We start from the raw sequence: 22,281 nt of genomic DNA, 5'->3' as shown, positions 1-22,281 counted from the left end.
CAAAATTGAAAGCTGCAGATCACATTCTTAAATTTAAAAATACACACAAAACATTTTCATGTAATAAAAAATAAAATAAAAATTATGATAGGCAAAATACATGAAAACTGAAATACTAAAAGCAAAATTTGTAAAATACCAGTTTTTTTTTTAGTCCGTGAATAAGTATTGATACTTCTTTTGTAAAGCATTTCCGAATACATTTTAAATTCCTGAAAAGAACTTTTTAATGCATTTAACTTTTAAAAAATCATATATATGCTTGAAATTTTAAAAATAGGTAACTTAATGACATCTTGATCAAGACTACACATCTGCACAACTGCACACTTTGATCAATGATGATCAATCATGACCACACAAAATTTCTATAATACTAAGTTTGCTCAGAACTTTAACCGGATTAACAAATTAAGTTATGGTAGTCATAATGCAAAGCCGAATAATTATAATCTTATGAGTACTGACGAAATAAAGTAACGTGGCCTAGAGAAGCAGAAACATGCTCTGTCTTATAATTCAAAAACCTCAGCTTAAATACTCTATAACTGATTTACTTTTCTGGTGAGGAAACGGAAAAGGAGAAGTTACAGTAAAGTTAATTAAAATAATAAACCTATATAGTCTATAAAACAAAGTGTAACCCAAGTTTTAGATTTTACAGCAAATAGAATAGGCAGCGCAAGATTCCTAAATACGATAGATAGTTATGATCCATAAATTTTTAATTCCTAATCTTAGCATGGGACAACGATGGTGCTTTGACAGTCGTACAGCATGAAAACACAGAGCCAGTTACTGGTACTCGGGCAAAATGTATAAAGACTTAAAACATAGCTGTGTACAGGAAAAAGTTTTGTTTGTAAAATATAAAAACATTTAAATAATGACCCCCTACTATTGACTGCTATAAGATTTAATCGTAGTAACCTTGAATGTAACGCTTGAGATGTCTACTTAATGACAGAAACTGGCATATGTTTAGGAAGCGTTTAAATGGTGGCTTTATGGGCACAGATATCATAAAGTGAACTTCAGCTCCTAGGCCATCAGCCATTGCTACGTCACAGAGAATGGTATAACTGTTCAGCGTTATGCTACCTGGACCTGACCAATGATAGCAAACCATATACAATCTTCCATTCCACAGTGTAGCTGAGATATCTGCACATTCAGGCATATGTATTTTTACTTTTTGTTTGGCTACGGCTTAAACCTGTTCCACAGGTGTGAATGAAGCTAATCATTTTCATGCCTAATGATTGTAGACGTTTGATAGCTATACTATCGCCTGAACGCTCCCTTGTTCAACATCGCACATGAAAAATTCCCCTTTAGGCAGAGAGCCCTGAAGTGCTTTGCCATAATCTAAATAATCCAGTCAACTACAATCCGAATATGAGAAAGAAGTCCGAATAGACAGAGCTTAGTTTCTTAGCTTGAACGACATTTCCAACTGATGTACGTTAAGAAAATTTAGTAGAGGAACGTCTCTGGCCCCCAAGGCAATAACACAGCGTTGAGAGCGAAATGTGCGTTAAGCAAGAGCTTTGAATGCATGGTTGCCTAAACATTTTTAAAATAGGCATTTCCAAACACCTTCATGATAATTACATTAAATAGGGTCAACGGACACTTCACGTATGTTGATCTGAATTCAACATTTTATTCCAGTGGAACGCAAGGTTACATACACTAACACTCCATAAGATTCTACAACTGACGATTGTTATAATAACCTCTCATGTCCTACGTAAAAAATTACATAAGACCCAAACGTAACTTTTAAGTTATAAGAAGCTGCCATTATAAAGAAAACAATTTTAATACATTCTCATAATTTAGAGACATTTTTATATTGGACATTGTAATAAAACGGTCGCTAAAACAAATGGTCATTACAGACTTTATAAATATAGCGGAACTTTCTATTTGCAGTTGTATTCAAGAGGTACAGCATCTTCCAGGATACATCACAGCACGTGCTGTGATAGTAATCAGTGCATTATTTGTTGCTAACTTAAAAGCTTTAAGAAATGTATTACTGTTTCATTTCTGCATTATACGATAAATTTTAATTAGTAATACGAAGCAATGCAAGGTAAATAAATGTCTAAAATTTTCTTTCGTATTTATTATAGCTTATAGATAACATTTGAAGGACATATCATTGTTGTAAATGTATGGGAGATTGATAAACCTCGAGAAAGAAAAATTCCAAAATATTCCAAATTCCCAAAAAGATTCCCAGAAAGAGGGAGGGGTGAAACAACAACAACAACCAAAAAAAAATCTATAACAGAAAAGAAGACATACTATAAATGAAGGCTGCATAACTTGGGTTTAAAAGGAATGAATAAAGTGATCTGCGTCATGGTCGAACAAAGAACACCATAATTTGCATCTTACGCTATGTCGAAAGGCAATAATTTGAAAAGTGGTATTTGCCAAAGTGCGTGGAAAATAAGTAAATCTCTTCTGACAAAAGAAATGAGAAAATAAATTGTCTCTTATGACAAAATAGTTAAATATCTTACAGAGGCTTTTTGCACATTTTTAGACGATTTTGGTAAGGGGTAATAAAACATCGTTTGCTACAAAAGAAGTAATTGCAATTGTGCTATGTTTTTAAAAGTCAAAATTATCGTCTGTGGCTTGAATTCTTTGTTTTAATTCAAAATGGCGAATTTAACAAAGCAGTGGTTCGAAGGCTACATTTACGCTTTTTCCGAAGAGAAATATGCATACTCCGTTATCCAAAAACGATGTGAGAGTCATGGTTTTGTGATATCTAAAGCGTCGATGGGTAATATCATCAACAAGAAAGGAAAACAAACGTCAAATTAGAGCCTCAAGTGGGACAAAAATTCCAAACAAGTATCCAAGGAAAAAACGGACATCTTCGACTATTGCAAAGGTACGTTGTTTAATGTTAAAAGAAAATCCCCCTAGTCAAAGGACAGTTGCAAAATCATTAAAATGCTCGGTATCCACTGTAAACAAAATGATAAACGTTGATTTAAACCTTAAGAAAGCGAAAAAACGCAATGTGTATCGTCTTCTTCCAAAGCATATCGCTCAACGCAGGACACGCTGCAGAATTCTATATGAGACACACTTATCCAAAGAAAAATAGAAAACAATTGTCACAATAGATGAAGCATGGGTGTATTTAAATGATTGTAACAAAAAAAAAGAGCCATTTATTATCATAAAAGAGATTTAAATACATGGTTCAAAGAATCGAAAGAAAGTTTTTCTAAGGGATTCATGATTGTTGTGGTTTTTCTTATAATGGCAAGTTAAAAATAAAGAGAGTGCAAAAAATGTCAAGATTAACTCCAAATACTATCAGGAACATATTTTATCCCCATTTCTCTGAATGAAATACCATCGCTTTACCCACAGTGCCATCCATCTGTGAGACTCCATCAGGACAAAGCTAGCAGTCACACATCAAAATCCACTGTAAATTTCCTAAAAGAAATGGAACAAAAACTGGGATCAAGGCTATACCCTTCACTGATATCCCTACTAAATCTCCCGATGTGTCACCTATGGAATTTTGTGCTTTCGGACTTTTAAAAACTGCATTATCCAAACGTTGTCCCAAAACCCTAACAGGACTCTGGAAAGCTGTTCGGGAGGAATGGGATAGAATATCTCTTCTACCACTTCAAAAGGCATTATTATCCTGGAAATTGCGGTGTCGAAAGATAGTTCAGAATAAAGGATGTCAGCCAAAACATTTAAAACACAAGAATTTTATGTAATTTAGTTTTGTGAAGACAATATACATCGTCTAAAAAATGTGTGAACAGCCTCTGTACAATAAAAGGAAATGAGATGTAATCTTTTATTAGAATATAAATGAAATCTCTTTTCATTGCAGAGGATTCAGTGATAATGCTTGCCAAATTCGCATTATGATAGATGACCTGATAGCGTAACATTTTGATAATATTTTTAGTGAAGTTTGTACGTATGGGCAGAATAAAGGAATATTTTTCCAAGAAGGGATTTTAAATTGGATTTAAAATGGATTCAAAATGGATTTTTCTTGAGTTCTGTACGTATATTTCGCATAACTCAAAAATGATTAACTGTAGAGCGTTTAAATTTTGTGTGTAAGACTGCCATAATATCTAGTTGTTCACCTCTCGTTTTCATTGCAATCAGCAGTGCTTATAGTGGAATATATACACCCACTTTCTAAACTTGACAGCTTTTAATTTTGCAATTCTTGGTCGTTATTATAAGTTTGCTATTACAGAAATGTTTTATATAACGCAAATATTCATATTTTGACAATGTTAAATAAAATAATATATGCCGACAAATAATGACGAATATAACTTTTAATGCATTTCCTCGTTTCCCATATGTCTGTTTGGGAAAGTTTTATATTCGTTTTGAAAAAAATAAAATTAGAAGTTTGACTTCTGTTCGACAAATATGATCCGGATATTTAATTTCAAAATTTGCAGTTTTTGATGTCATTTTCAACTTGCGTTGAGAATTCCGTAAATAAAGTTAGGATAATTCGAAAGAATAAGTTTTAATAAAGTGTATAATTTAATATGCCGTACAAGGAAAACATGTGATATCCACATTGAATTTTTAAATTCAAATTGTAGAGCCATTAGATATTTTTGGAAGCAGGCAAGATGAAAATCGAGCAACGCCTTCGCCGAGAATCGAACAACAGACCTCTGGATACTCGCCCAGCGTGCAGACCACCCATACGAAGGCACGCCAAGAAAGCGGGAGAAATACCTTATATACTCCCCCTTTTAAAGAGCGACTGGGGTTTCAGGGAACCCAATCGCCAAATCCTGGGTGTGGATAATCCAAAACTCTTTTAGTTCGAGTTCCAGTGTAGAGATATTAGGTATTTTTTGGAAGCTGGCAAGATGAAAAATGAGCAGCGCCCTCGCCGGGATTCGAACTGTGGACCTCTAACATACGCGCCCAGCATGCAGACCACCACACCACGAAGACACGCCAAGAAGGCGGGAATCTTATAAAGTAAATGCCAGAAGTTGAATTTTACAATTTATTATATGATGTATAACATCTTGTATTTATTAAAATCAATTTATTTGTGCGACTTTCAGGTATATTTTTTTTGCTCTAATAAATATATAAATATACTGAATAAAAAGCATAGATGGAGGAATATTTTGTAATGAAAGAATAATTCTTTTTAAAAAATAAGTAATTAATGTGGTAGATGTACTCATATTTCCATTGAGCTCAATTTATGGTCGGATATATAATACAATATTGCAAAAGCTAATGAGAAATCATAGCAAAAGAAAAAAAAAAAGAAATATGACGTCTACTCACGACATAAAATTTACGACATTTCACATCGCACACGCAATTTGATCAAATAAAAGAACGTCACTAAACTTCCTAATATTCTGCACAGTACGCAACATGTCCCAAATATTTCCCAGGCCCCTCCTACCTTTTGTTAGAGACTACCATATGCAAATGTCCTTACTATAACAGGGCTGTCATTGAACAACGACAATAAACCAAACTGGAAAAGCAAATAAATACAAAAAGCATTATCACAAAAGACCCCTGGAATTTAATATCTTAAACGCCATTTTTCTTCCGGTTTTAATGACTCCATCAGTAATCAATATTTCATCATCCAGAAAAAAGGATATATATTTTTTTTCTTTCTAAGCAACCGGATAGTAATTTGTGCCCAATGAATGCTTTGTTGTCATAATTTTAAGGAATTATTGGCTGACGCAAAGATATCCGACATTTTCTGCCACAGAAAATAGAGATGAAACTTCACAGTTTTTTATGAAGAAAATTAATGTTGCCAGAAATGATTAGTTTATGAAAAATTTTTATATTTTGATTACATTTGTCTTGCTTATAATAAAATTTGAAGTAGTCTTTAAAAATACTTACATTTATTAGCTAAAAATTTAAAGCTGCTTCCGTTTTTTATAGGAAACGCGCTTCATTACAATTATTTTCGTTCGATATTTAAAATTTTAAATTATTGTATTTTGAAAAAGCTATCTTATGCTATAAAAATATAATTGTTTTTTAGTCCAGAGTGGAAATTTGCCCAGAAGGGCTATTAATTTCGTTTAGGCATTTTGCGTTGGTTAACTATAAATGGAGTTTCACTTTTCAAATCGTTGTCATCAGAAATTAGAGCTCTGCATTAAAGAAATTAAATAATGAAGAATCTGCATGAATGTATGCATTTTCTCGCACTGTGAAAAACCAACGGTATCTAGAGACATGGAAATTTGAATAATAGTCCTCTACTCGAATATGGGCATATGAAAGCCCAAATTTGGAATTTAGAATTGGTTTCATATCTGTTTCAAATTTTGTAAAACTTTAACGGATTTCTGATTAAGAAACTCAACGATTTCAAAGCGAGCAATGGCAACACTATACGGAGAAAGAACATTTCTATCTCCAGCGCGTTGAGACTGTGTATCAGAAATTCTAAACATGTGCTCCTTTACCATTATTTTGTGATATTGCTATAGAATTGAATTTTATCGTTTAAGTTCGAAGAACTTGATATTTAATACATAAAGGTAACACAAAAAGTTAAAACAAAATGCCGCGTTGGGCGTAATATAAAATCCGAAAGCTTTTAGATTTTTTTTTACTTTTTATATTTTTATGTACAGTAAATTTCAAGCATTTAGCGATATCAATTCAAAAGATTATTCTAATTAAGAAGCATATTAATATATCCCACAAATGATTTCGTAATTTTACACGAGTTAAATTAATCTTACATATTCAAGCATTTGTGTATTAGAATTGAACGAATCATTATAATTAAGAAGCATTTTAGTTAATTCATACGGGAAAATTATATCACTGTTTCGCATAAGTCATATAAAATTAAAGTCGTAGAATATTGTATTACAACAAAAATTAGGGAATCTGTTTAGAAGTTTTAATTTGCGAACATTTTTTTAATAATTAACTTGCATTTCATTCTGTAACGTGAAGTGGCATTAACTTATACATAAATATGTATTACGGCGATATATTTTAGAATTATCTTTCATTTATTGGATTTGTAAGAAAGTAATTTTAGTTTATCCAAAGCTAAATGCTCCAAAGCTAAATGCTCAGCTTTATGCTCGTTTTGCTATTATTCTAGCAATCATATATTTTTTCCTTCCGAATTTCAGCAGCTGAAGCTTTTAGATTTCTAGAGGAACAAATTCCCTCTATTTTTGTTCACAGATGTTAGTTTACGGTCAGTTTTAACATGGGGTGCAAAGTTACACATTTCTGACATATTTTGCCTTTTTTATTTTGATAAAAGCAAGAAAGTGGCTAAGGCTCCCAAAGACTGTGTGAAGTACAGTGTTTACCGCTTAAAGAATGCATGTCAGAATTTTAGTTTAAAAAATTTCATTCTGGATATCTTCCGTTAGAAGTTGACCGAAACTTGAAGGTGACAGATATTAATTAAAGCCATAATTGAACAAAATTAAAGCCATAATTGAATCGAAACGTTATTTAACTGTGCTATAGATTACAAAATGGTTTAACATACTATATAGAAAGAATGGAGTTTCATTTCGCTCTACAAACTGAAATTGCTCTCTTGCCAACCCGATATAACATCGAATAGAAACTTTTGTTTTTCTTTAATTGATGTAAAATATAAACGTTTAGAATTATCTTGCAGAGTGAAAGGGAAAGTCTGATTTAATTTGTAACATTCTAACAATTTCATTTACCTGATAATTATTAATTTAGCCCTAGACAGAAGAAAATACCATAAGGTTTTGGAAGCAATTTCGCTGCAAAAGAATAATTTTGTTATGATTTTGAATATTTTTGGAGGCGGTATATAAGAAAGTTTGGGAATGGTACCTTTTCTTCATTTAATAATAATTCTAAACAACCAATTGGGTTATAGAATATCTCAATGGAAGACAAAGATATTTAAGGCTCTGGGCTATTTCAGCTCTGCGAGGTGCAAAAGTATTTTAAATGCAAAATGTAACTTTTTTTGTGAATAACAAAGCAGCTAAGCAGTAAAATGTTGCCATTATGTAGGAGAATTAAATATAAAACATTCCATACACTTAGAAGTAAAATTCGTGGAAATATATGTAATTAACCATTTTGTGAAGTTACAGTTAGTTCAGCGTGAATACTAGTTGATCCAATACTGAAATACAGGTCGCCAAAATAAACAATTCTTTATTAGGTTTTGCCTACATTTAAGCGACCAGTTCCACGATACGTCCAGAAAAAAAATTCAAATCGTTCCTTTTATCTCCAAGAAATCTGAATGTAAAAGTATGAATAATTTTGGATTTAACTTAACAAACACAACGGACACTTTACTATTTAAGGAGAATAAAATGGTTTATATAGGGCCAACTGTGAAAATTTCTATTACGAATAACCTTCCTATTTTCCTAGTAAAACTCATTCAATAGTTAAAATATTTTATTTATAGGAATTATATATTATTATGCTAAAGTTCAAATTTAATATTTGTCCTCAATATTACATTTTTCGGAAGAAAATCTTAAAATATTTTTGAAAAAATAGATTTCATATATGTAAGATTACATGTAGGTACACATACAAATTTTTCTTCTCCACTTTGAATTGATATTTATAAATATGATCAGAAATTTAAATATGTTTAATTTTATTACAAATGTACAGCATAAAAGTTTTGAATGCAAAAAAAAAAAAAAAAAAATGTGAAAACATAAAAAATGCAACATCTTCGTAACACAAAACAAAACTTAAAAGTTCTTTGATGAATAGAATATTATAGTGTTTCTAAATGTTGAAAACGTTCATTTAGAGGAAACTCTTGGAAAACTTAGAAAATTGTTCTACCAACTTGCAATTTTTAAATATTTTAACTTCCTTGCACCATAATCGTGTTGTGATAAGTGCTCCTCAGATTTACGATTTCTTTTATTTCGTCTTTTAAAAATTTCTTCATCCCGAGTCGTTTTGTATATCGTTGTTAAAGAATTAATTTTGCCAATTTTTTAAAGCTCCTTATTCGTATTACTATGTGTCTATATCAATCTTCATTTCTTGAAATTTTCAGCTTTTCAATTCGATAAAAAAGCCTTCGTTAAAGCATAAAATTGTATCCACCTCTCCAGTTTTCAACATTTTTATACCAATAGATCTATTTTTAGAAGTTTCGACCTTAATGGGTAAATGTTTCTTCGAACTCAGATCTGTGTAAACTACTTTTGTTGCAAGAGATGTGGTTCTGAAAGGAAATGTTGACGTAAATGGAACATATTAATAAGAAAACATATTGATAAGCCTCAGTATAAATTATTTAAAAGAAAATTCTGTCTTGTTAAAAACGGAGCGAGGCTTTGTTAATTTCTGTCATTAACCTTAATGTACTAGAGTTTGGTACTTAAAAACTTAACATGTTATATATTTTTGGAATCAGCAATGTTTAATTTATGTCCTTAAAACGGAAATTAAAAATTCGATTTTAAGAAAGCTAATTTGGTCTAAATTGTTTTAAACATTTTTGCTCCTCCATACTGTATAGAATGATTGAACGTCTCGTGCGCATATTTCTGAGAGAGATAAACTGCACAAGTATAAACCGGAATCATAGAAATGCAGGTTTGAGGATATTATCTTGTGTTAGTGTAGGAGAAGGACCAGAAATGAAACAGCAGCACGTGAGGAAACGGAATGTAACACAGATTTGACATTACTAGCGTATGGAATCGTGTACAAACAGGGAAAGTCCTGGCTTGTCCTGAACTACCGAAACAGTTATACAGTTTTGCATGCATCTAAGTCCTCATCATCTTATATATATGATGATATAAGGCTTGAGAGTTTGTCACCGATAGTTTATTGGTTGCTTGCGTAATTGTAAATTGTTTTATTCTCCGTGCAGTGCAGCGCGTGACGAATACTATGAGAAAGCTAAGCCGGGAAAATTAAAAATACAAGAAAACGTGCATTTAACATTTCATAAATAAATTTAACATCTATATATAATAGAATTCGGAAATATGCAACCGGCAGAAAACAGGAAACGATGAAAAACAAATAAAATGAAATAAATAAATATTTTTATTATATGCGGCTTAAGTGTCTGTTTGTCGCCGGTTGTTTATTGGTTGATTGCGTAACTGTACTAGCCAATGGGGTGAAGTTGCCACGGCACACGGTTGCCGTTTCAATTGAGACGTAGACAATTTCTTGTAAAACTTGCCTTTGCTATGACCATCAATAAGTCTCAGGGCCAAACGCTTAAGCGTGTTGACAATTTTTTACCTGAGCCTGCATTTGGACGCGGTCAGCTTTATGTTGCCTGTTCAAGAGTTCGTGAAAGAACGGACGTAAAATTAAAAAAATAATTGATGGTCCTCTGCAAGGCGAGCTTAAAAATGATGGAAAGATCTATAAATAACCTTTATTTATTGAGCTAGCGGTGGCTCTTAAAAATGTACCACCAGTGGTTGCACTCTACTTTAAGCAATTAAGCAAGTAGATGGGGGGAAACCCCGTGGGGCAGTATGCAAAGGGGCGTCCTCGCCGCCTGCCCTGGGTAATTCTGAATTAGCAGACACCTTTGCACAAATTATTTTAATTACAATTTATAATATCTAGAGCAGCAGTCATTTCGTATGGCCGCCGGGCTTTCTAGTTTCCTCATAAGACCCTGCACAGAGATGTTTTATATATGAGTCCTTTGATGTAACTCAGAAAGAGTAATCAAGGTATGTTAAGCCTGGCCATCTGAAAAGCCACTGCCCACCAATCCTTCATCACTGAGTCCGATTTACTCATGTCTTAAATGCCGTATGTGAGTGATGACGAAAGCGAAAATACAACGTTGTCGACCCTGCATTGCTAAAAGAAACTAACTTCTCTTTATGCAACTTATTCCTCTCAAAATATTGTACTTGCTGAGCTAAATCCCCCTGTACCAGAAGTTAAATTTTATATTTACAAAGCGTACCTACTCCAAGTGTTAAAACTGTTTTAATAAAATTATCTACTTCAATTTTTTACTGGAATATTTAAGAAATAAAGACTGTAGCCTTCTGCTTGAACGCTACAAATACGCTTTTAAACAAATCTTCTAAAGGTTTATCCGAAGTTTTATTACTGTCGTCTTGCAAAAGTAAATCTTTATTATTAATTCCATTTTAAATTATTATTAATTAGTTCTTTTAAAATTAATCTAAAATGTACTGTTGTTACCTCTAAAATTATCTCGAAGGCGTTCTGTTGTTAATTAGAATTTCGTGAAGGTTTTGACGTTCGCCAAAATTTATCAATTAATGCATGACTTCAAATTCCGCTTTTCCGAATGAGTAGAAATTTTGTCTCTGTTCTGGACCTGCCTTTTTTTAATCTTCCCTTTTTATTTCCTTCCTTTTTTTTTTGTTAAACTTAAAGAAATGCTCATCATTAAATATCTAACTAAAATCTTATTAATAACAAAAAAAAATGAATGGCATTTTTTTATTTATTTAAGGAAAATAGAAAAAAAAATACGAATGCTTATGAAGCTAAGAAAAAGTAAACTGGTTTCTTTTCAACTTGTTGAATCTAATGAGTCGCAGTTTTGAAAATCTAACGATTTTTTTGTCATCTTCACCCACCTTTTTCTTCTCCTTCTTCTTTTTAAAGCAGTTAGTTTTTTTTTATTTATTTCTGGCTAAAAACGTATTATTAAGAAGGAAATATTAAAGCGAGTTTTATTTATCTAAGCAAATTAGGAAAAGTAATTTTGGGAGAACTTTAATATTTATGAGGTAAAAGAAAAACAAACAATTTTCTTTCCAACTTGTTGAGCGAACGGGCTGGCTGCATGGGCGTTTTCGTGGTTTTCCCCATGTGTAACGTGTATACGAGCCAGTTTCCCTTAGAAAGTCCTCCACGAAGGCATCCCTCCCTTAAGGCAGATAGCCCTCGAGTGCTTTGCCGTAATCTAATAAAACCAAACCAAACCAAACCAACTTGTTGAATGCAAAGATGACTTGAAATTAATTATATGTCCCATGCATTACTCAGTTGCAGACATGGCTTTAATTAGAGCGTATATGAGAATACCATTCACGTATTTAAATACATTCAGTAAAGTATAATGAAATGAATTGAACACGAAACTAAGAAACGTTACTCGGATTTTAGCTTTAAAAAGGTCCCGCAATGTAAAGCAGCATGGCCAAAAATGGAGTCTAGTTTTACTTTTCGCAATGAATGATGAACTCTGTCTTAGCATTGTTAAAGGGCCATTACCGATATCGATTTTAATAGAAGAGGGGGGGGGTTGAGTATTTTTCGATGACGGTTGGAAGAGATAATGAAAGGATATTATCCACCCAGATTAAGGTCTTTTTTTCTATTTGATATCCAGAAAAATGAACACGAATTCATTTTTTTTCAGTGCTTAGAATTTAAAACTTAAATCACTTTTGTTTGATCCCATGCGTTTACGTAATAGAAAACATCAAAGCGGAAACATAACAGGCTAATATTTTTTATGACATTTACACTGAGAATTTTCCTTTTATGTTTGTTTGGCAACTCCTCCATCAAAATACCATTAATTTTCCATTTTTTTGTTGTTGTTTGTGGAAATTAATGCCTTATATCCCCGAAGTAAAAATAACCAATAATGTTTATTTGATTTTAATAGCCCAGAGAAATTTTAAAAAATCTGAGCAAACAAAGACTGCTCTGTGTCAGGAAGTATAACCCGGTGGTTGGTTTGAATAATTTATGAACATAACTATTACGTAGACCAAAATTATTTATGTAAATTAAATACTGTATAAATGCGTATATATTGCAAAAAATTACTCTTGAAAAATTCAGTAATTTATGTAAATCATAATTACTTAAATATTTAATTAATTAATTCAATTAATAAAAATGTAGAAGAATAAATTCCAGTTTCTCTTATCCGTTCTCGACGAAAATGCAAACCACTGTATAGATGAGGTTAATATTAACTCTAACTGTTCATATCATTATTTTTCATGGCCCCTAATCTTGTAAACATGATCTAAAAACTGTAACGTAACAGAAATATGCAATGGAAGTGAAGGAACATATTACAGCGATACAACTCTGCTCGTACGAGTTTCACGTAAGCAGGATGAGTAAAGAGTAAAGCTTTGCGGACTAGCTCCGCCGTATGTAGAATGAGTAAAAGTAAAGAGTAAAGCTTTGCGGACTAGCTCCGCCGTATGTAGAATGAGTAAAAGTAAAGAGTAAAGCTTTGCGGACTAGCTCCGCCGTATGTAGAATGAGTAAAAGTAAAGAGTAAAGCTTTGCGGACTAGCTCCGCCGTATGTAGAATGAGTAAAAGTAAAGAGTAAAGCTTTGCGGACTAGCTCCGCCGTATGTAGAATGAGTAAAAGTAAAGAGTAAAGCTTTGCGGACTAGCTCCGCCGTATGTAGAATGAGTAAAAGTAAAGAGTAAAGCTTTGCGGACTAGCTCCGCCGTATGTAGAATGAGTAAAAGTAAAGAGTAAAGCTTTGCGGACTAGCTCCGCCGTATGTAGAATGAGTAAAAGTAAAGAGTAAAGCTTTGCGGACTAGCTCCGCCGTATGTAGAATGAGTAAAAGTAAAGAGTAAAGCTTTGCGGACTAGCTCCGCCGTATGTAGAATGAGTAAAAGTAAAGAGTAAAGCTTTGCGGACTAGCTCCGCCGTATGTAGAATGAGTAAAAGTAAAGAGTAAAGCTTTGCGGACTAGCTCCGCCGTATGTAGAATGAGTAAAAGTAAAGAGTAAAGCTTTGCGGACTAGCTCCGCCGTATGTAGAATGAGTAAAAGTAAAGAGTAAAGCTTTGCGGACTAGCTCCGCCGTATGTAGAATGAGTAAAAGTAAAGAGTAAAGCTTTGCGGACTAGCTCCGCCGTATGTAGAATGAGTAAAAGTAAAGAGTAAAGCTTTGCGGACTAGCTCCGCCGTATGTAGAATGAGTAAAAGTAAAGAGTAAAGCTTTGCGGACTAGCTCCGCCGTATGTAGAATGAGTAAAAGTAAAGAGTAAAGCTTTGCGGACTAGCTCCGCCGTATGTAGAATGAGTAAAAGTAAAGAGTAAAGCTTTGCGGACTAGCTCCGCCGTATGTAGAATGAGTAAAAGTAAAGAGTAAAGCTTTGCGGACTAGCTCCGCCGTATGTAGAATGAGTAAAAGCTAGATCTTTTCAATAAACAGGGAACCGTTTCTTATGCGAATTCGAGTATTAGTCTCAGCTTTCTGCTGCTCGTATGCATTTTCATTGCTACAAAAACATCTTAAAGAAATCTTAAGCATTTAATTTCTTTATTAAAGTAAAGAGATTTATTTATTTATTTATTTACCATCAGATGAGCAGCTGCACCGCCTTTAAGACACTCAGCTTTTACGCTCAACTGATGGAATCATCTACCAACTGTGTTCTTATGTAAAATAAAATTTTAATTTTAAAATTTTGATAATTACATAATAAAAATTAAATATCAAGAAATAAATATATAAATAATACAATAAATAATAAACATAAATACAATAAATAAAAGTTAAAAATTTAGAATAAGATAAATACAATGTTATTATATATGAAGTCAAATAAAGTATCAGAATTTTGAGAATTATATAATAAAATTTAAGAAATTAAATATATAAATACATAATACCTAAATAAATAAAATATGTAAGTAAATGAAACATAAATACGTAAATAAAAGTAAAGAGATTAGCAATATCACACCTATATTGGAATTGCAAACTCATTAAGTTTATACCAACATTTAGCAATTAAATACGGTGAGACTGCCTGCCCGCCCAAACAGTACATTCACACAGAGGTAAATTTTACACATTTGCTAATTATTTTATGTACACGTAACAAATACCACACTTATTAATATACTTTTCCCCTAACAGCTTAAGAATATAATGTAGATAATTCGGATTTATGCTAATAACGCAGAACGCATGCAGAGATAGGTAAGTACTGTGCGTAATGAAAATAATTTTATTAAAACTAATAATATCTTTGGACTAAAGAACGATAAAATATCAGAATATCTAATCATATGATATGATCTTAATATAAGCGTTCTCGCCAGGAATGGTTATAAGGTTTAATTATCATTTAATTATATTAAATCTTTCCTGTACTTTTACTTTTTGCCAACTCCACCAGAAATCCAAATTAAATTAGTTAAATACTGGATGAAAATCTGTCCTAAATTCAATGAGAGTGTTAATAACTTACAACCAAGAGCACTGTAACTTTCAAATTCTACCTGCGCTTGTGATGTGTAGACAATTAACGATTTTTGCCTTTTGACTTTGCTTTCAGATGTCTTAGAAGACTCGCTTCCATAGCAGCGAGTGCCGTAGTCCGTAGGTTGATATCTGGTTTGTATATAAATGGAATACTGAAGCATTATTAAGTGACAAGAAGCCGATGTTAAGTTTGTTAACTTTTTAATTTTGGTAACTTCAAATCGAAATCTAAATAAATGTTTGAGTTCATTTTACAATAGTTTTTATTACTTTGTTGTATCCCTGGATTCCAGTTTAAATAGGATTAGATTTCCTCAGGCAGTCTATAAATATTGCCTCTATGTCAAGTGTAATTAGAGATACTTTTACACGGTATATACAATATTAATCTCCGCTATCAATTTTAAATTGCTAAATTGTGTGAATAAAAGGGACAAATATGTGAATAAATACAGTATTAAGCGAAACAAATAGTTATTACATTTATATGCAAACATTTTACAACAGCGTATTTCAATACAGAAAATGGCTTAAAAAGTTACCGCATTTACTCGCAAAATAAGCGAGGCATTCACCCGGATTCGAGACTTTTTGATATTAAACCCCGAAAGCACGAGGTAAGGAAAATGAAAATTCCTTGCATTCTTCTTCGCTTAAAAGGCAGCTATGAAGGAAGGGATACAGTTGCCAAATTTAAATAGTGACGAAATATCGTAATTACATTTTTGTTTGAATATCACCTGTAACGGTTACAGCCGAAAACATCGCGGCAAAAACATCGCAGACGAAAACGTCGCGGAGAAAACAACGCAAGGCGAAAACGTCGTGCTACAAAACATCGTAGGAGGAAACATCGCAAAGAGAAAACATCGCAGTTCTAAAATATCGCGGTACAAAACATCGTCGTCGAAAATAAAGCGGTTCAAAAACTTCGCAGTTTAAAAACATCGTCGTCGAAAATATCGTGGTAAAAAATAAAGTCTCTACAAATCATCGCATGACGATAACATCGCAGACATACTTTTTTCAGGTTTTAATAATTGTAAATGGATATTCCCGTAATGATTTGTGAGGGCAAGATGGAAAGAAGGATAATTTTTACTTTCATATTTTTTATTAATCAATAAATTGTTGCTGAGAAAATAAGGAAACTTCAGCATAGAAATTTAATGCAACTTATAGCACTTAATAGAATTTTAAACCGACATAGTTCACTAACAAAGGTCATTAATAAATCATTTTTATAAAGCTTTTAATGGTAATTTTTCATGAAAAGTATAATCTATAAGTTGCATTTAATTTTCTATGCTTAAGTTTCCTTCTTACTTTTTCAGCAAAAATTTATTAGTTAATAAAAAAGTGTGAAAGTAAAAGTTATCCTTCTTTACATCTTGCGCTCACAAATCATTATGGGAATATCCATTTACAATTATTAAAACCTGAAAAAAGTATGTCTGCGATGTTATCGTCATGCGATGATTTGTAGATGCTTTATTTTTTACCACGATATTTTCAACGACGATGTTTTTAAACTGCGAAGTTTTTGAACCGCTTTATTTTCGACGACGATATTTTGTACCGCGATGTTTTAGAACTGCGATGTTGTCTCTTTGCGATGTTTTCACCCACGATGTTTTGTAGCGCGACTTTTCGCCTTGCGTTGTTTTCTCCGCGACGTTTTCGTCCGCGATGTTATCGGCGGACACCACCTGTAACACAGTCTTGGAAATTTTCGAAGGCAGAAAATCTTAAAAATCAGCTTCGTCCTTGCTGAGATTCGATCGCCTGACCTTCCATTTCGTAGCCGGACGTGCCTCCAATTATTCCGCGAAGGCACTCAGGGAGGGAGGAGAAAATGCTTTAAATGAATGTAGAGTCATTAGGGTTTTTTGATACTGGAGAAGTGAAAAATGAGCAATACCCTCGGCGGGACTCAAACCGGAAACTCTTGCGCAGGAGAAACATTGCGTTGCTCGTCTTAACAATGCCAAACTCCAACAGACAATGCTTACGTTCCTTAGGACTACGAAGTTAAGATCTTAGGACGACTTGCTGGTCAACCAAACCAGACGAGAATTTTGTCTCAGAAAGTGTAATATCCTTTTAAATTAGAAGGAGACAAAAGTGTCTGAAATGGATAGGAAGAGAAAATAGGCACCTCACCGGTCATAATGTTCTTGTTGATGATTTGCACGTGTTTGTCCCGGTCCGGTCTGGTGTGTTCGTGCCAGAAGCCGACTACGTGGCCAAGCTCGTGCACCACAATGCCGAACTTATCGCAGTTTTTGCCTATGGAGATGGCCTGCGGGCCGTTGCCGCGCTTTCCCACGAAAGAACAACACCTGCAAAGAGAAAAATCGAGAATTAGAAAATTGATTTGCAAACAATTCCAATACAGAGTAACCAATATAATAGGATGAGAATAAGTTCTATACCTGATTGCAAATATTTTACATAAAATAATCACTGAAGATATACTCATGGAATTTGAATCATTACGCAGTTCTATTATTATAGTTTTTTATCCTGCAATAAATGATACTACAGTAATTATAAGAAAATTATAGTTAGTGGTGAAATGAGTTCGAAGGAACGAAAAGCTGAGCCTGTTTGTAGTATCTTGAAATCAAGCCGCCCATCAACGGCGGTTTAGAAGTTTGTACAGACGCAATCATCCAAATGTTAAGAGCATCAGGTATTGTGTGAGAGGTTTTAAACCAAGTCGCCCATCAACGGCAGTTTAGAAATTTGTACAGACGTAATCATCCAAATGGGGATTGTGGGAAAGGTTTTAAAGGAAATGGTAATACTGGTGATGTTCCAGAATTGCAGGTATTCTGTGAGTGAGTACTGAGAGTGTGATCGTTGACATCATTGGTGAACTGGATAGAGGTTGTATCAAAGATCGAGTGTTTGCCATACCAGGCCTTGATAATGATACTTTCAAGGCCAGAATAACTCATGATTTGTCAATATAACGGAGCAAATGTTGACGAACAAGTGGCGCGAATTCGCATACGAATTCTTCTCCTAGCTACAAAGATGGCTCATGTTGTAAATTACTAATACAACAAATCTTCATTAAAAAAATCGGCTTTTTTGATTGATAACACAAACAATACCACGGGGTTGCAGTATGAAACACAATACAGAAAAGTAAACAGTAATGGAAAAAAATTTCTTATTTACGAAGGATCAAAATAATTTACAATGAATTTACAGAAATAATTGTTATAATATATGGTGTGTTGCGGCACTAAATGTAAAAATGAAATAGAATTAAGTGTAGTGAATTAGAGTTACTTGAGCACCAAAAATAGTCACATGGCGTTTTTTGAATTAAAGGATCAACAAATGTAAATCAAATGAATTACTTACTTAGTAAATCGCGTTGTGTAGCAATAACCCATAAATACATACGAACGTGCGGATCAAAATGTATGATATAGAAGGAAATACGAAACCAAGTACTTACCCCAAAGTACGACAACTGTATATTACCAAATCAATTACATTTTATTCTTCATCTTTGATATTGAAATAAGCATTAATATAAATAAATTATCAACTAGACAGACGAATAAATTTGAATATCAAGCACGAGTGATGCACATCACCAGAATTAAAGTTGCACTCAGAATAAAGTCAATCTTTCTGCATCAGCTCTAAACAAAGTCTTGGTGAAAAAGAAGCAATCAAATTTTGATGGCAGTCATTAAGCGTACTTGATTAATCATGGTACTTCTACTTTTTTTCTTTAAATCAGGAAATATCAGATCTCGCAAACACGTGCGCGCGAAGAGTTCTCGAAAGGAGGAAGAAGCTGAACAAAAATTATTTTCTGCAACGATTTACAGGAAACAGGAGTAATTATTTTCTTGAATCTTCATGTAAAAATCTCACTAAAAAGGATTTTCATGTAGAGCAGACAGCATCGAAGGAACAGCAAAGAGAGCAGGAAAATGGCACATCGCATCGGCCAGGGAGAGGACAGACCGAAGCCCGTCCTACACCCTCGAACGCCAGCAGCAGAAGAGCGAGAAACCGGTTGTTGCAATCTTTTTCGTGTTGTCCTTGAGCGTTTGCGGTTAGCACACCTGACGCTGAATAATGTGGAGGCTTGCCTGCACAATAATCAAAGGCAATTCTCTCACAAATAAACTGATGGAATAATTAATATTAATTATTTAATATTTTTAAGGCCAGTGTTAAGATCTGTTATTGTTTTTGTTGTGACTTTTCTCACTTGTCTGACAGTAACATCAGAACAAGCCCCCGAAATTCATCGTGGCAAGGAGTGCAAGCGTGAGCCTGTCGTTGGCAAGAGCCTTGAGCACCAAACAGGTGACAGTACGACTTTGCTCAGTTCCACGTTCAATTTTGATGGCGAGCACCCCGAGGGGACTGGTCCGAGAGTTTAGTACCCCCTCTTACCTTTCCACAGCCTCTCAAACTAGTGCTACTAGAATCTCATTTCTTAGAAAAGTCCCGTCTAGCAGGAATCGTTGCTTAGATGTGATAACCTCTTAACACTCATTAATGGGAGGTTACCGCAACACTTTTCTTAAACTACATATTCCCTCGTTATTTTAAATCAAGCTGATGTCCCTTCTGCTTAAGACCGATGGAACAAATAGCAAGAAAATAAACAAGTATAAATAATTTCTAACCAAAAATACACCTTATACTTTATACACTACAGTACAAGATCTCTGTTATTCAAGCTGTAATTATCAGATTTTAAGCTTTATCCCATGTATCATGAAATTCTAATTTGTACTAGAAGTTGTTGCTATTCATATTTTGGTTTATTCAATAATGATTGTTTACAAATTTGTGTGAAGTCTAACTATCTGAAATGTTTAATTCTGGTCTGGCTCCGTAAAGACGGTAGGCGAATTATAGTCCCCTCCTAAATCTTTCAGTAACGTAACACCAACTAGGGACAAGACTTAAGTTGGGAATTGTGGTTTAATAGTTTTGACTATATTTCTGTTTTAACCTTTTGTCTTAATCTTTTAATTGTATTTTTGCTTGTTTGGGTTAGGTGTGCTGCGACCATGAGACCGAATATTATATGCCAGGAGGGGTTTCAGTACACTCGCATATTACATTACTATTTTTGTCTAACAAATTTACACAGCTCGTGTAATAACAAAAGATATAACAATATTCACAAAACAAATAACGCTGATAGGTTTGGCATCAGGCCCTTAACAAACGTGAGCGAACACGATTAGCAAAGGCTAAAGCCGATTCAGGCATATCCGTTAATTGAGCCAGAATTGTATAAAGACGGTCTACGATCGCTGCCAAAAGAACTCTTATTTCAAGAACTTTGTTATTACATACATTACTAACTTGCATCTTGGCCACTAACTAACAGCCAGTGGTAGTAGAAGTAACAGTACAGGCAAAATAATAAAGCAAATGATTAACTGTAAAACATAAAACCCTACCAACTAATTTTTCAAACACTACGGAACATGTATTATTGTGAATGTGAGCGTTTATTATTCCATTATGCACGTTGTATTTCTTTTCCGTCATGACGTACTTGTGCAGCGTACCGGAGGGGAATTATAATTCCCTGTATCATATTTTTATTGTAGTAGAAGTATAAATTTAATTACATATGATTTCAATGTGCAGCATTTATATTTATAATTTAATTGCATAAAGTTTATCACAAACGTACATACATACGCACACATTTATTGATGCTCAGCCCTTCTGTTTTAACAATTGGTAATCGATAGTTTTCTATTATCCGACATCCACGATTAATCGATGGCTTAACGCTTTTTGTGTTGACTGAGACTTTCTTCTTTCATATGTATTATTTGATCATGAGTATTGGAAATCATATACTTATGCTGTTTACATATGTATTTACTGAACATTTTCATAATGCACTGAACCTGAAGGCTGGGTAAACATATAATTAAGTAAAAGTAAATATGCTTGTAAAAAGTAAATTGTATTGCTCTGTTTCGTAGTGCCCATCTTGTTCGCCTGTAAAACCTGTTTCTTTGCTATTCTACCGGCTATACAGGAAAGCAAAGCATCAAATAGAAATTTTCCTTTTTTTTTTTTTTTTTTTTTAAAGAATTGGCTTACTGCTATCTTGTTAATATAACAGCGCTTAATTTGTTTCCCGTGGCAGGAAATTGTGAAAGATGTATTTTATATGAAGACAGAGCTAATACTGAAATAAAAGCCATTTCGTTGCAGAATATACCTTCTTTAGAAACCTGTCAAGTGGAATTTCAAGCCTTCCTTCATGTTGCATCATCAACCAAGGCAGCTATATAAAAACATGTCAAAAATTGCATTAGTTTATATTAATAATTAACTGACTTGTCTATAAGGCCGCATTTCATAATAGTATGTAGACTGCAACACCTACATGCAGTGACAATACACTTACGCTTGAGAAAACAGTCCACGTTACCAAAACACTAATTAATGCAGCTTTGTACTGAAATTTGACATGAATACGCATTTATCTGGGATAACGGTATGGTTTTTATTATTAGCACGGCTTTCAAGTTTTGCAGCTTACAATTAGGCAGTTAAAGTTTAACCATTCTTGATTTTAAGAATATGTGACTTTTCGACTGAGAAATTAATTTTTCTTCATTAAAAATTATCTACAGAGCGAATGAAAGTCATTAAAGCATTCCAGATTCATTCATTAGTTATCGTTGTTCATTCAGATTCAGCAATCGAATCTAATTCCACGAAATGGAAACTCTGTATCTCCTCTGATTAGTTATGGTGCGAAAAAAGTTTTTTTTCCCTTTCTGAATAACGGCTGAACTATATATCATTTATAAACTGAGTTTGACTTAACTTGGAAAGTAGAATAACTTTCTAGAGTGTCGAAAGAATTTTAATCACCTTTTTACCCTTCACAAAAACACTTCGAGGAAAAAAATAATTATCACAATAAATAACTACACTCTTGAGAAGGGAAGATATACAGTGATGGACATGAGTA

At 33.4% G+C, this 22,281-nt stretch overlaps 1 protein-coding gene across 1 annotated transcript in view; it reads right to left on the bottom strand.

Moving 5' to 3' along the window:
* Positions 1–22,281, bottom strand: part of LOC118200447 (protein tolkin-like) — a 584,765-nt gene that overhangs the window by 255,383 nt on the left and 307,101 nt on the right. Inside the window, exon 6 of the mRNA XM_085819846.1 lies at positions 17,442–17,620. Coding sequence (XP_085675972.1) covers positions 17,442–17,620 — 179 coding nt within the window. The remainder of the gene's footprint in view (positions 1–17,441; positions 17,621–22,281) is intronic.

This window comes from Stegodyphus dumicola, chromosome 7 (genome assembly GCF_044657685.1).
Source record: "Stegodyphus dumicola isolate Sdum_Otavi_A_Nest chromosome 7, ASM4465768v1".
NCBI classification, from domain to species: Eukaryota; Metazoa; Arthropoda; class Arachnida; order Araneae; family Eresidae; genus Stegodyphus; species Stegodyphus dumicola.
The sequence above is the reverse complement of the archived record's forward strand: the minus strand, read 5'-3'. Positions and strand labels throughout refer to the sequence as shown.